The sequence below is a fragment of the Leguminivora glycinivorella genome, chromosome 24 (genome assembly GCF_023078275.1).
Source record: "Leguminivora glycinivorella isolate SPB_JAAS2020 chromosome 24, LegGlyc_1.1, whole genome shotgun sequence".
Taxonomy (NCBI): Eukaryota; Metazoa; Arthropoda; class Insecta; order Lepidoptera; family Tortricidae; genus Leguminivora; species Leguminivora glycinivorella.
The window spans coordinates 596015-610083 of NC_062994.1; the positions used below are offsets into that span (position 1 = coordinate 596015).

Consider the following 14069-nt stretch of genomic DNA (forward strand, 5'->3'; position numbering starts at 1 on the left):
TATTAAAAAATACAGGCATCTATTAGAAAATGCAAAGTTTATTGCTAGAAACAAAAACTGTGACGATGCAGCATCTTTGAAAGGGTAATGTGGTATGTTTGTCACGGAATGTTCGATTTTTAGCACGAAACTTACGTCAAACAGGCAAGAATTTTGAGATTATGATCATTGAGTAACCCAATTTTCTTCACTCCATTTTTATCGCCGTTTGTAAAAAGGTAAACTTGAAATTTTAGTAGCAATGTATGCTAATAAACGTTAAAAGCCTGTAGATAAGTTTTAGGAAGTTTTATGTTAAACTTATCAAAATTGTTTAGATTAGCATCAATACCTTGGTACGTCATCGTCTGCACGGACTGATAATGTATTTCGCCCACCTTTAACATGGCTCGTTGGTCTAGGGGTATGATTCTCGCTTCGGGTGCGAGAGGTCCCGGGTTCAAATCCCGGACGAGCCCGGCTCTGTCCTTTTTGCAATTTTGGTGCATACTTTTTAATTTTCTTACCCTGACGGACGAATTTAACTTTTTAATTAAAAATGTAATCTTTTTGTTATGTTGAAAATTAAATTGAATGTATGTAATTTTTTTGCAGACTCGGATTCAATATTGTTAGACTGTTAGTAATAATAGTAACCTCTTATTACATTTTATGAATACGCGGTTCGGCAAAAACTCAAAATCTAATCCAGACAATCCAATGATGAAAAAACCAAAACTATCAAAAGAAATAGAGCTCATTTTCAATAAATATTGAATTCAATCAAATTTCAGTATCATTCTGTGAGCTTTTGATGCTTTTGACATAATTACTAATTAGACATGTGCTGCCCTCTAGCCTAATCTAATCGCATTTGCTGGCAGTTCGTAACTGTATTATTTAGTTCCTTGATTTCGCGCTAGATGGCAATCAACAGACCATAACAGTTTACAACTGACGCAAAAACACGACCAGAGTAAAAAGTCGTCACTTGCATTTACAAACAACTCATACTTTGCCTTCTAAATGTAGTTGGGTTACACGACAGGTGTTCTTTGATTACAGTTACACCTCACCTCCCCGCCCCTCCTCATTCCTCAAAGCTTGCACTTGATTCTTGTAAAGTTCACGCTGAATAAAACAAACTTTTAAACAAGTTTTAAGGACAAAATAAAGAACTTTGACTGTGTAAATACCTGTGCAAATCCTTGAGACAGTCATGAAGAGTGTGTATTTGTAATCTGTGATATAGTTAAGTGTTATGTGAGTTAAAATTAGTTCGAAACAATAAACATGTCGGACCAATCTTCAGCTAGTAGCTCAAAAACAGCTCCTCTGGTATCAATAAATGAAGTTAGTGGATTATTTGAGTCTGCCAAGAAATATGAAGAGCTCAACGTCATTGGCACAGGTACTGTATCGTTTTAAAAACGTAATATAATCTTAATTATTGTAACCTAAATATCCATGTGCCGGGTTTTAGAATAGATACATTTCACGCAACATTTTTTAGCATTTAATTCAGATAAAATTTTAAAATATTTGTGTAATATCTAAAAATGTATGCTTGAAAACATAATAACATCTATGCCTCTCTTCAGCGCCGGCCCGTGCTGTCGATCAGGGTAGAGCGATTTTTAATTTCGGCGCCCTTGGGAAGAAGTTTTACGACGTAGAAAAAAAATCGCGAGCGTAGCGAGCGCAAAATTTTTTTCATAGTAATGCCGTAGTTTGAAGATGAACGCTATACATGCAGAATTTATGGATTTCATCATACAGAGTACGAAAGGGACAAGGGTTGAACTTTCTCAGTCGCACCCTAGTACTATAGTTACATGGGGCTGAACGTGGATATCAAAATAACAAACAAAATGGAGTACTATAGCACAGTACATATAATAAAGAGTACTATTGTACCTACTATGGCCAAGTCAGGAAAGCAGATTTGAAATGAAAACGCAAGCGCTGTGAGTGAGGAATTTTTCCTAAGTAACGTCCTAAAAGAGGACTGACATTATATAGTAAGCGCGAGTGAAGAGAGCGCGATTTTTTTCCTTTTGACGCAATTTATTAAGACTCAACCCGCTAGTGGGGAAGCAGCGAGCTTCCAAGCTTTGATCAACTGCAGAGCTGCGGTCTTTGGCATATTTTGGGGTATTTTGACTTCACAGGGCGCCTATGTTCCAGACTTTTAGGCCTTATATTTCGCTATCACTATTATTTTTATAATACTAAGAGTTATAATTAAAATATTAACTGCGAACTCGATCGCCACCGTCGGGATACCTATTTCGGTATTTTGCCACTAAGTGCCCTTCGGGATCTTAGTCCTTTGAAGTTCGCTCATCATCTCCTGTGACTTACAAAATTGCGCCTCTCTGAGACGTTTTGCGCCTTTGACTCTATGAGGAACTCCGCTTTAGACTATCGGATATACTCATATTTTTGCATTTGGATAACAACGTAACTTTGTTGTTGGGCCGCACAACAATGTGGTTTGTCAAGGACTAGAATCCTCCTTTTACGACGCCCTAGCAACAGCGCCCTTATGATTGTTGGTATATGTTGGCAATATGGTGCAACTTTACACTTAATCTAAATTACAAATCTAGATTTTCAATAGCTGGATTAATTCCCCACTCTTCTCGCCATTTTGTGATATGTGCGCGCCCACGCAATGTTTAATTTTTTTGTATGGATTTTTTCACATTCTCGATTTTGGCGCCCCCTTACCTTGTGGCGCCTAGAGCGGCCGCTCCACTCGCTCTACCCTTAATCCGGCCCTGCCTCTCTTAAATGAAGAACAAGAATATTGTTATAATAAAAAACACGGAAGTAATGTCTATTTTTTTGTGTACGTAGTTTGCCTTCCGTGTAAAGAATTTTGCGACGTTCGTAATAAAAGGTCACTTGGCTCTAAAGCACATAATTTATTAACAATCAGCAAAACCTGTATAATATAATAAAGAATAATATATAATATAATAAAGAAGGCTGCGGATTCAAATCCTGGAGCGTACCAGTTTTTTCGGAACTTACATTATGAAATATCTATTTACCACTAGATTTTCGGTGAAGGAAAACATCGTGAGGAAACCTGCATATATTGACGAAGGAATTTAAAGGTGTATGTCATGTCCCTAATCCACATTGGTCTACCATGGGGACTGCAGCCCAAGCCATCTTACTCATGAGAGCAGGCCTGTGCCCAGCAGTGGGATGCCCTTTGGTGGCTTGGTTGTATTTAAATTAATTTTATTAAAAGTATTATTATTTTATTCTATAAACACTAAATACATTAAACAACCTCCTTACAGGTGCCTATGGAACCGTCTACAAAGCCCGAGACCTGCTCAAAGGCGGGCAGATAGTTGCCATGAAAAAAGTAAAGGTGGCTCTGACCGAGGATGGGATCCCGCTGTCTACTCTGCGGGAGATAGCATTGCTGCAACAGCTTGGGGCTTATAAACATCCTAATATAGTCAGGTAAAATAGAGCTATAATAATATGAGTCATTTAACAGGTACATTGAACTATGCGACTCCTAAAAAAACTGGCAACCTTCAAATCAAGAGTGAACAGGCATCTTCTGGGCGAGCTCACTCCATCGTAGGCCACGTCAAGTGCGGATCCAGCTTCGTGCCCAGGGGGGGGTCACGTGGTAAAGGCCTGGGGCCCCAGGGGGGGTCACGTGGTCTATTTGTATGGCCAACCTAGGCTCCAGGGGGGGTCATGACCCCCATGACCCCCCCCCCTGGATCCGCGCATGGGCCACGTCTTTGCCTTTGGCTATTCTGTGGCCAAGAGTAAGCCCATTTATAATAAAAAAAAAAACTGAACCATGAGACACCAGACCAAGTACAGAAGAAGCAGCTACATGAATATACAGGGTGTATTTTTATAGCGGGGTCCGTTGGGGCAGCTATGAGATCCCGTGGTCCTACGCGAAAACGGTCTAAGGAGACCATCCCTCGATTTCAAATGGATGAAAAATGGCATTTACATATTTTGGAAAAAACATACAGGTGCGAGAAAAAGGGCATTTTTGAGAACTTTTTTTTTGACGCCAATCAATCCCATTTCTATTCAGGATCAAAAGCTTGTATGGGACCAAAAAAAATTCTGGCTAGAAAACTAAAAAAAAAAAAATTTCACATGGTGTTGTTGCTAATCGATTCCATTCCTATTCAGTATCAATATTTGCTCAGGGGTCAACTCATGACAATGCACTTAAAACCCACAAATCAATGATACATTTTACTATGGGGAAAATGCCTGCTAAGCCGTGGTCCGGGGTTAGAATCCTGGTAAGGGTATTTATTTGTGTGATGAGCACAGATATTTGTTCCTGAGTCATGATTGTTTCCTATGTACAATATAAAGTATTTGTATAATATATCGTTATCTGAGTACCAACAACACAAGCCCTCTTGAGCTTACCGTGGGACTCAGTCAATCTGTGTAAGAATGACCTATGATATTTATTTATTTATTCAGATTGCTGGATGTGTGTCACGGAGGCCACTCTATGGAGCGTGAGCAGCTGGTGCTATTCCTGGTCTTCGAACACGTGGAACAAGACCTGGATTCTTACCTGAAGCGCGCCCCGGGACCGTTGTCAGAAAACAGGATCCGGGTGAGTACCATAGACACATGGGACACATCTCGGACCACGGGCAAGTTATTCCTGATGAACTGGCCCCGTAGCCGAATGGCATTTCTCCGACGCCAAACGAAAGCGATACGCCGCTGGCTCTGTCGCGCCAATACGCAAGCGCGATAGAGATAGATATCTACTAGCGCTTCGTTTCGTGAGCGTTTCGTGAGCGATTGTGCCATTCGGCTAGCCACCCTGTAGTTTTTAACCCCCGACGCAAAAACGAAGGGGTGTTATAAGCTTGAAGTGTCTGTCTGTCTGTTTGTGTGTCTGTCTGTGGCATCGTAGCTCCCGAACGGATAAACCGATTTGGATTTAGTTTTTTTCGTCTGAAAGGTGAGTTAGTCAGGAGTGTTTTTAGCCATGTTTCATGAAAATCGGTCTACTATGTCGCGGTCGGGGGTTTTTTCAAAATTTTAATTTTGTGGTTAGGTTATCAACCACCTCAAACAAGCATGGTACGCGTTTGCCTACACGAGCTTAGACTGTGTGCGTAGAATCCAGTGGAAAGCGGTCACCGTACCCTATGGGCGCCTGCAACTCAAGGGGTGTCACATGCGCGTTGCCGACCCATTAGAAACATGTACACTCCTTTATTAGCATCATTTCTTTTCTCTTAGGGATCATCCCCACACAAGAGACGCATGTCCTGAGGCGCGGAACGGACGTCAGCGCCACGCCGCCTGAATGTAATTTAAAAAACGTCTCCTCACTACATTTTGTATAGGAAAGACGTAAGACGCGCCCTGGAGCGCGCCAAGAGACATCCTTCCTATACAAAATGTACTGAGGAAACGTTTTTTAAATTACATTCAGGCGGCGTGGCGCGGACGTCCGTTCCGCGCCTCAGGACATGCGTCTCTTGAGTGGGGACGGTGACTTACTTGTGCTAAGCTAAGCGATATTTATCATCTTTCAGAGCATGTCCTACGATATCCTCTCGGGCGTGGATTTCCTCCACTCCCACCGAATCGTCCACCGAGACTTGAAGCCTCACAACCTGCTGGTGACTTCTGAGGGCCGGGTCAAACTGGCTGACTTCGGGCTGGCCAAGACTTATGATACTGACATGAAACTAACTAGTGTGGTAAGTGACATACAACACTCCTCACTGAGATCAGAGAACTCGGAGAGAACATCAGGCCGTCCCTATCGCACTTTTTTTTTTTAGTATGAATAGGTAGACGTTTGACGTTTATTTGTAAGTGCGATAGAGACTGCCTGATGTTTTATCATTTATCGCGCGACCATACTTGCCTGCCTGAGGCTCACAAGCAGTCAATAACTTCGGAATACCGAATAGAAGACTCCTATCGGGCCACCGAGACCTGAAGCCCCACAACCTGCTGGTGACATCTGAAGGCCGGGTCAAACTGGCTGACTTCGGGCTGGCCAAGACTTATGATACTGACATGAAACTCACTAGTGTGGTAAGTGACATATACAACGCTCCTGTATCGCTCACTGAGATCAGAGAACTCAGAGAGAACATCAGGCCGTCCCTATCGCACTTTTTTTTAGGGTTCCGTAGTCAACTAGGAACCCTTATAGTTTCGCCATGTCTGTCTGTCCGTCCGTCCGTCCGTCCGCGGATAATCTCAGTAACCGTTAGCACTAGAAAGCTGAAATTTGGTACCAATATGTATATGAATCACGCCGACAAAGTGCAAAAATAAAAAATGGAAAAAAATGTTTTATTAGGGTACCCCCCCTACATGTAAAGTGGGGGCTGAAATTTTTTTTCATTCCAACCCTAACGTGTGATATATTGTTGGATAGGTATTTAAAAATGAATAAGGGTTTGCTAAGATCGTTTTTTGATAATTTTTATATTTTCGGAAATAATCGCTCCTAAAGGAAAAAAAAGTGCGTCCCCCCCTCTAACTTTTGAACCATATGTTTAAAAAATATGAAAAAAATCACAAAAGTAGAACTTTATAAAGACTTTCTAGGAAAATTGTTTTGAACTTGATAGGTTCAGTAGTTTTTGAGAAAAATACGGAAAACTACGGAACCCTACACTGAGCGTGGCCCGACACGCTCTTGGCCGGTTTTTTTTTAGTATGAATAGGTAGACGTTTGACGTTTATTTGTAAGTGCGATAGGGACTGCCTGATGTTTTATCATTTATCGCGCGACCATGCTTGCCTGCCTGAGCCTCACAAACAGTCAATAACTTCGGAATACCGAATAGAAGACTCTATCGGGCCACGTGACTTCTGAAGGCCGGGTCAAATTGGCAGACTTCGGGCTGGACAATACTTATGACACCGATATGAAACTCACCAGTGTGGTAAGTGAGATATACACCGTGTTTTTTTTTGTTTTCCGTTAAATTCGACACGCAGCTAGGTTAATTATCAGGAACCAGCCTGTATATCACTTTTAATTCGCAAAAAAAAATTTTTCATCGTTTTCATACATGATAAATGAATTAATCAGTGTGAGAGACCCTTAAGCATAACATTCAAGTGATTGACAGCACATGTCAAAACAAATAACATTAGGAAGTGGTAAAGGCTGTCACACACTTGTTCAGTAATTATTTGTATTTATTAATAACTCGGTAATCGTAAGACTGTAGTTTCTTACAGAAATTAATTGTATTTGATCCATGACGGAGTTCAATAAAAACATGGTGTATAACACTCCTGTATTGCTCACTGAGATCTGGCAGGCAAGCATAGTCGCGCGATAAATGATAAAAACATCAGGCCGTCCCTATTTGTAAGTGCGATAGGGACCGCCTGATGTTTTATCATTTATCGCGCGACCATGCTTGCCGAATACCGAATATTTACCGAATATTCGGCCCATCTCTAGCCCTCCTATATTACTTATTTATCATTTCAGGTGGTGACCCTCTGGTACAGACCACCCGAGGTCCTTCTCGGGGTATCCTACAATACAGGAGTGGACGTGTGGTCAGCGGGCTGTGTCCTCGCCCAGTTACACTCCCGAGCCCCTCTCCTGCCGGGAGCATCAGACTCTGACCAGCTCCACTGCATCTTCAGGTAAGATAGTCACTGGTTTCTTTGACCAACCTTGAAGTTTTGAGCTGGGATTTTGGGAATGGGCCTAGAACTGCTGGCAATTAGGTTGGGTGTAGTCACCCTAGTCAGCTGCACTGCATCTTCAGGTAAGATAGTCACTGGTTTCTTTGACCAACCTTGAAGTTTTGAACTAGGATTTTGGGAATAGGCTTAGAACTGCTGGCAATGAGGTAGGGTAAACGTTAGACCATGTCAAATGGTACATGACCTTAAGTTGGTGACTGGTTTCTTAGGGCAACTTTAGAGCTTTGAGCTGAGATTTTGAGGATAGGTTTAGAACTGCTGGAAATGAGGTAAGGTAAACGTTAGACCATGTCAAATGGTACATGACCTTAAGTTGGTCACTGGTTTCTTTGGGTAATCTTGGAGTTTTGAGTTGGTGACTGGTTTCTTAGGGCAACTTTAGAGTTTTGAGCTGAGATTTTGAGGATAGGTTTAGAACTGCTGGCAATGAGGTAAGGTAAACGTTAGACCATGTCAAATGGTACATGACCTTAAGTTGGTCACTGGTTTCTTTGGGTAATCTTGGAGTTTTGAGCTGAGATTTTGAGGATAGGTTTAGAACTGCTGGCAATTAGGTAGGGTAAACGTTACACCATGTCAAATGGTGCATGACCTTAAGTTGGCGACTGGTTTCTTAGGGAATGTTTGGAGTTTTCAGCTGGAATTTTGGAGATACGTTTAGAACTGCTGGCGATTAGGTAGGGAATAGTCATCCTAGGTCCTTCTCGGAGTATCCTACAACACAGGAGTGGACGTGTGGTCAGCGGGCTGTGTCCTCGCCCAGTTACACTCCCGGGCGCCTCTCCTGCCGGGAGCCTCTGACTCTGACCAGCTGCACTGCATCTTCAGGTAAGAACCAGTGGGTTTCTTAGGGAAACTCTGAAGTTTTGAACTGAAATTTTCAGGATAGGTTTAGAACTGCTGGCAATGAGGTAAGGTAAACGTTAGACCATGTCAAATGGTACATGACCTTAAGTTGGTCACTGGTTTCTTTGGGTAATCTTGGAGTTTTGAGCTGAGATTTTGAGGATAGGTTTAGAACTGCTGGCAATTAGGTAGGGTAAACGTTACACCATGTCAAACGGTGCATGACCTTAAGTTGGCGACTGGTTTCTTAGGGAATGTTTGGAGTTTTCAGCTGGGATTTTGGAGATACGTTTAGAACTGCTGGCGATTAGGTAGGGAATAGTCATCCTAGGTCTTTCTCGGAGTATCCTACAACACAGGAGTGGACGTGTGGTCAGCGGGCTGTGTACTCGCCCAGTTACACTCCCGGGCGCCTCTCCTGGCGGGAGCCTCTGACTCTGACCAGCTGCACTGCATCTTCAGGTAAGAACCAGTGGGTTTCTTAGGGAAACTCTGAAGTTTTGAACTGAAATTTTCAGGGTAGGTTTAGAACTGCTGGAAATTAGGTAGGGTAAAGGTAACATGGAGTTTTATGGTGTCTTGACTTAAGTTGGTGACTAGTTTCTTAGGGCAACTTTGGAGTTTTGAGCTGATACTTTGAGGATAGGTTAGGAACTGCTGGCAATTAGGTAGGGTATAGTCACTCTAGGTCCTCGGAGTATCTTACATCACAGGAGTGGACGTGTGGTCAGGAGCATCTGACTCTGACCAGCTGCACTGCATCTTCAGGTAAGAAGGCCTAGGGTTGTAAATAGAAAAAAACCAAATGTTTTTTTTTTTCAGAATTATGAAAAAAAACATGAAAAAAAACCGAGCACCATGGTTTTTTTTCTAAATATGGTTTTTTTTTTCAGATGAACAAATAATACGACAATAACGGTTTTTCGTGAGTAGTAACGTGTTTCAATAACAATAACGTACATTTTAATTCAATTTACATTCAGTATACAAACGTTTATTGGGGAATCCCCGATGCTGCGTGTAGCGTGGAGAGGCGGTGGTGTTTCCAACAGTAAATAGTGATAACTACCAACTACAGATTTCGTAAATGTTACTTTATAAAACCAGAAATTAAAGTTATTTGATTAAATTCGTTTAATAGTTAACATTAAGTCTAAAAAACCGTATAAAAGTAAACTACTATGCAAATTTTGAGTTTTCGTACTTTAGAAAAAAAACATACTCCAGAAAAAAAACTGTTTTTTTTCACGGTTTTTTATTCAAGCCAGAAAAAAAAACCGTTTTTTTGCAACCCTAAGAAGGCCACTGGTTTCTTTGACCAACCTTGAAGTTTTGAGCTAGGATTTTGGGAATAGGCTTAGAACTGCTGGCAATGAGGTAGGGTGTAGTCACCCTAGTCAGCTGCACTGCATCTTCAGGTATGAAGTTCACTGGTTTCTTCAGGAAACTCTGAAGTTTTGAGCTGAGATTTTGAGGATAGGTTTAGAACTGCTGGCAATTAGGTAGGGTAAACGTTACACCATGTCAAATGGTGTATGACCTTAAGTTGGTGACTAGTTTCTTTGGGTAACGTTGGAGTTTTGAACTGAGATTTTGAGGGTAGGTTTAGAACTGCTGGCAATTAGGTAGGGTAAAGGTATCATGGAGTTTTATGGTGTCTTGCCTTGAGTTAGTGACTGGTTTCTTTGGAAAACATTGGAGTTTTGAACTAGTATTTCTAAAAAAGGTTAGGAACTGCTGGCAATGAGGTAGGATAAAGTCCCACGTTGTTATTAAGCTTTACCTTAATTCTATGACTGGTTTGCTAAGCCAACCTTGTGCTTTCGACCTGATACTTAGAAATCTTAGAATATAAGCTTAATACTGCTGACAATCAGGTCAGAAAAAGCATAGATTAAATATAAGAAGATCATACCATCCCATACATGAAAATGCGACCGCCTAAGAACGCGCATACACTACACCACACCACACATAGATGGCGCCACAAAAAAATGCCTTGTAGCTTTCGAGATTAAATATAAGAAAATCATACCATCCTATACATGAAAATGCGACCGCCTAAGAACGCGCATACACTACACATAGATGGCGCCACAAAAAAATGCCTTGTTGCCGTCGATTATTTGTAGATTGGCGTTAAGTGTCACTTTCGAGCCATAAATCTTATGATCTTTTTATATTTAATCTATTGACAAAGCCAAAAACTAGGATAATCATTATTCCTTAAAATATATATTTAACTAATAATTATATTACATTTTTCTTCAGATTAATCGGTCGACCTCCAAGAGAAGAATGGCCTGAGAATGTGTCTATCGTAGCAGATAGTTTCCCGGAGTACCCCCCGCAGGACTTAGCGGATGTGCTGCCCCGGATACACCCCCATGCCCTGGATCTCATCCGGGTAAGATCATATTCATTTATTTATAAAATTAAAAATTTTACATGTCATGTCGCCATCGACAGCGCTCATCCACACACCTTGCAACCTAAATGGTCGCGCACCGTGCGGTTTCAGAGGAATTTCCTCCCACGAACGCCCCAGCTGTGGAATGAGCTCCCTGTCGAGGTATTCCCGATGAACTACAGTATGGGGTTCTTCAAAAAAGGAGTGTACAAGTTTCTAATGGGTCGGCAACGCGCACGTGACACCCCTTGAGTTGCGGGCGTCCATAGGTTACGGTGACCGCTTTCGATCAGGCGGGCCGTACACCTGTTTGCCACCGACGTGGTATTAAAAAAAATGTCAAAGTTAAAGTTAAATTATCATAATTAGGGTACAATACAATATTACAATATTAAATTGTGGCGTAGGCGAGAGGCTGGCAACACAGCTGGCAACCTGTCACTGCAATGCCACAGTTTCGTTTTCTTTCAACCCCTTATTTTGCCAAGAGTGGCACTGAAGCTTTAGTAGTTTCATGTGCTCTGCCTACCCCTTTACGGGATACAGGCGTGATTGTATGTATGTTGTATGTATGTATGTACAATATTACATTTTAAAAGTAGAAAATACTCAAACAAGTTCAATAAACTAGCATTTCCTCGCGTCTTCGCTCGTTAAATTCAAAAATTGTGAGATGCTCCATACATTCTTCCACCCCCCATTTTAGGGAAGTGGGGGGTTAGAAAGAGACAAAAAGTAATCTATGTTAGGTTCGGATCTATTTGTGTGACGAGCACAGATATTTGTTCCTGAGTCATGGATGTTTTCTATGTATATAAGTATGTATTTATCTATATACAGCGTGTGGATTCCATACGGGCGAATAATGTATCCAGTTATAGTATCTAATCATACGAATCATATAGGATAATCATTTTATTAAAAAGTGTTATTAATTAAGAGTAATAATTTTTTTTAATCTGACCAAGCAGCAATGTACGCCGTCCATATTAACTTGACATGACATAAACGTCATGTCGTAATGACGTTTAGGTAGGTACGCTAATTGATATGGACGTAATACATTGTGTGCTGAATTATTATGTATGAAAAAAAATATCTCATCTATTCAATAAAAAAACCATGTAGTTAGGCTCCTTAGGTCCAATACTAATCGTTATTCAAATATTCGCCCGTATGGAATACACACGCGGTATGTATGTATATCGTCGTTCAGTACTCTAGGCTAGGTTGATCTGTGTAAGTAAGTAAGTAAATATTCTATTTCAGTACAGATGGTCGTTTTTTTACGCACTAGTTCGAGAAGTGGTTCATTATATGCCAGGTCGAAACTTCGGAGGCTCATCTGTACTGAAAAACGTCGTACGATACACGTGCGAAAAGGAAATTCGTAACTCGTGTCGATTTAAAACACTCCCTTCGGTCGTGTTTTAATTTATCGCCACTCGTTTCGAACTTCCTTTTTTACGCACTTGTATCGCAATGTACTATTATTGCACCATTTTCGAACCTCGATTTATAAGATTTTTCACAATATCTTTTATCTGAGTTGTTCTGAATGGACATTTTTTTTTTTTCGATAAATCTAGTTCAGAACACTAGTATATTTAACTAAATTTTCCCAATTGAAAGGGGGTCTTTCCATTTTAGCATTTTCGCCACAGTATAATAAAGAGTACTATCGTAGTATGGCCACTCCCGCTCCCCGCTGAAAGTGCCGCCCACCCCCTCTCGGTTACCTCACAGTTACCGCCTGTCAAAAACGGTCGACCTGTCATATTTCACTCATACAAGCATGGTACGCGTTCACCTACACGAGCTTAGACTGTGTGCTAGGAACGCGCCTCTTTCATATATTTGATCGCCAGTGTCCGAGGTGTGTTTTCGCTCTTAATAAAGTTGTTTTTATTTTCAGCGTATGCTGGTATTCGACCCGGCCAAGCGGCTCACGGCACTAGACTGTCTGGAGCACCCTTACTTCACCGACGAACCCCTCACGTAACGTAACATCTACGATACAACCGTTAACGTACACCCAAGATTCAATAACTACGTAAACAGGCCATTTTTTTCAAAGTTGTCCACCCCACTAGTTTTTTGGATTTGGAAATTTTTATGTGGATTCCACTCAGAATCGCGAGCTCTTTCAATTCCAATACGAGAAAAAAAGTGTCCCAAGGGTTTTTTCCCATTCCGTTACCAATTTTTCATACATTTTGTATGGCGGTAACGGAATGGAAGGTTCGAAAAAATGTATGGAAATCTTGGGACATTTTTTTTCTCCTATCAGGATCGAAAGACCTCGCGATTCTGAGTATGAATCGCGTAAAACATACCCATGATACAAAAAAAGTGGGGTGGACAACTTTGAAAAAAATGGCCCAAACAATACAGGATGTCCCAAAACTCGCACTTCAAATTGACACTGGAAATAAGACACCCAAAAAAAGTGTGGAAATCGAAATGTAGCAAAATAGTATCGTCCCGTTTTGTTATATAAGTTTGTTTCAAAGTTAAGTTACTACAATGTTCTTAGAACAAATTAATTTATCCTCATAGAAAATAATTTAATTTGTATGGTTTAGTAGACACACTACTATTTTAACTATAAACTGAAATAAATGTCATATACAAAGAAAAAGTGACCAAGGCCTCCAAGTGTTCAAAACTGGATTCGAACCAGCGTCCTCCGTTATCGAATTTGTTCTAAGAATTAGCACGGCAGCGCCATCTCTCTTCGCTAGCTCGTAATCACATGTGTTGATTCAGTTAGGAGGTCGAACTAGTTCCGGTTCTACCTCAGAGATGGCGGGGGGGCGCCATAAGCCTTCGGTAATAGTGTCATATACTTGGAAATTTCGACCCTTGCCACCGTGTCCGAATGGCCGAGTGGTTTAGGCATCCGTCGCGATAACGGAGGACGCTGGTTCGAATCCAGCTTTGAACAGTTGGAGGCCTTGGTCACTTTTTCTTTGTATATGACATTTATTTCAGTTTACTACGATGTTGTCAATTAATTTCTAACAATTTTTGCTAAGCTGTAAGAGGATCCAAATCCGTTTAAAACGACCACAATAATGTTCCACGATTTTGAGACAAC

General features: G+C 41.1%; 1 protein-coding gene and 1 non-coding gene across 3 annotated transcripts; both read left to right on the forward strand.

Moving 5' to 3' along the window:
* The first annotated feature begins 386 nt into the window (after positions 1-386).
* On the forward strand, positions 387-458 carry Trnap-cgg. Its single transcript has one exon. It is a non-coding gene; the product is annotated as a tRNA-Pro (tRNA).
* Positions 459-871: 413 nt separating this feature from the next.
* On the forward strand, positions 872-13138 carry LOC125238710 (cyclin-dependent kinase 6). Of its 2 annotated transcripts, XM_048146117.1 has the most exons (8): positions 872-1390; positions 3297-3465; positions 4477-4615; positions 5556-5723; positions 7490-7519; positions 8411-8541; positions 10831-10966; positions 12885-13138. In XM_048146117.1, the coding sequence occupies exons 1-8, from the start codon at positions 1273-1275 to the stop codon at positions 12969-12971; spliced, it is 978 nt and encodes a 325-aa protein (XP_048002074.1). In that variant the 5' UTR covers positions 872-1272; the 3' UTR covers positions 12972-13138. The 2 variants fall into 2 exon arrangements, with proteins under 2 accessions (XP_048002074.1, XP_048002073.1); XM_048146116.1 differs by lacking the exon at positions 8411-8541 and having other exon boundaries at positions 877-1390; positions 7490-7650.
* The last annotated feature ends 931 nt before the right edge of the window (positions 13139-14069 follow it).

Coding starts and splice junctions, on each gene's coding strand:
- LOC125238710 (XM_048146117.1), top strand. CDS start 1,273: ATGTCGGACCAATCTTCAGCTAGTAGCTCAAAAACAGCTCCTCTGGTA. Junction 1,391..3,296: donor GCTCAACGTCATTGGCACAG/GTACTGTATCGT, acceptor ACCTCCTTACAG/GTGCCTATGGAACCGTCTAC. Junction 5,724..7,489: donor ACATGAAACTAACTAGTGTG/GTAAGTGACATA, acceptor TTATCATTTCAG/GTGGTGACCCTCTGGTACAG.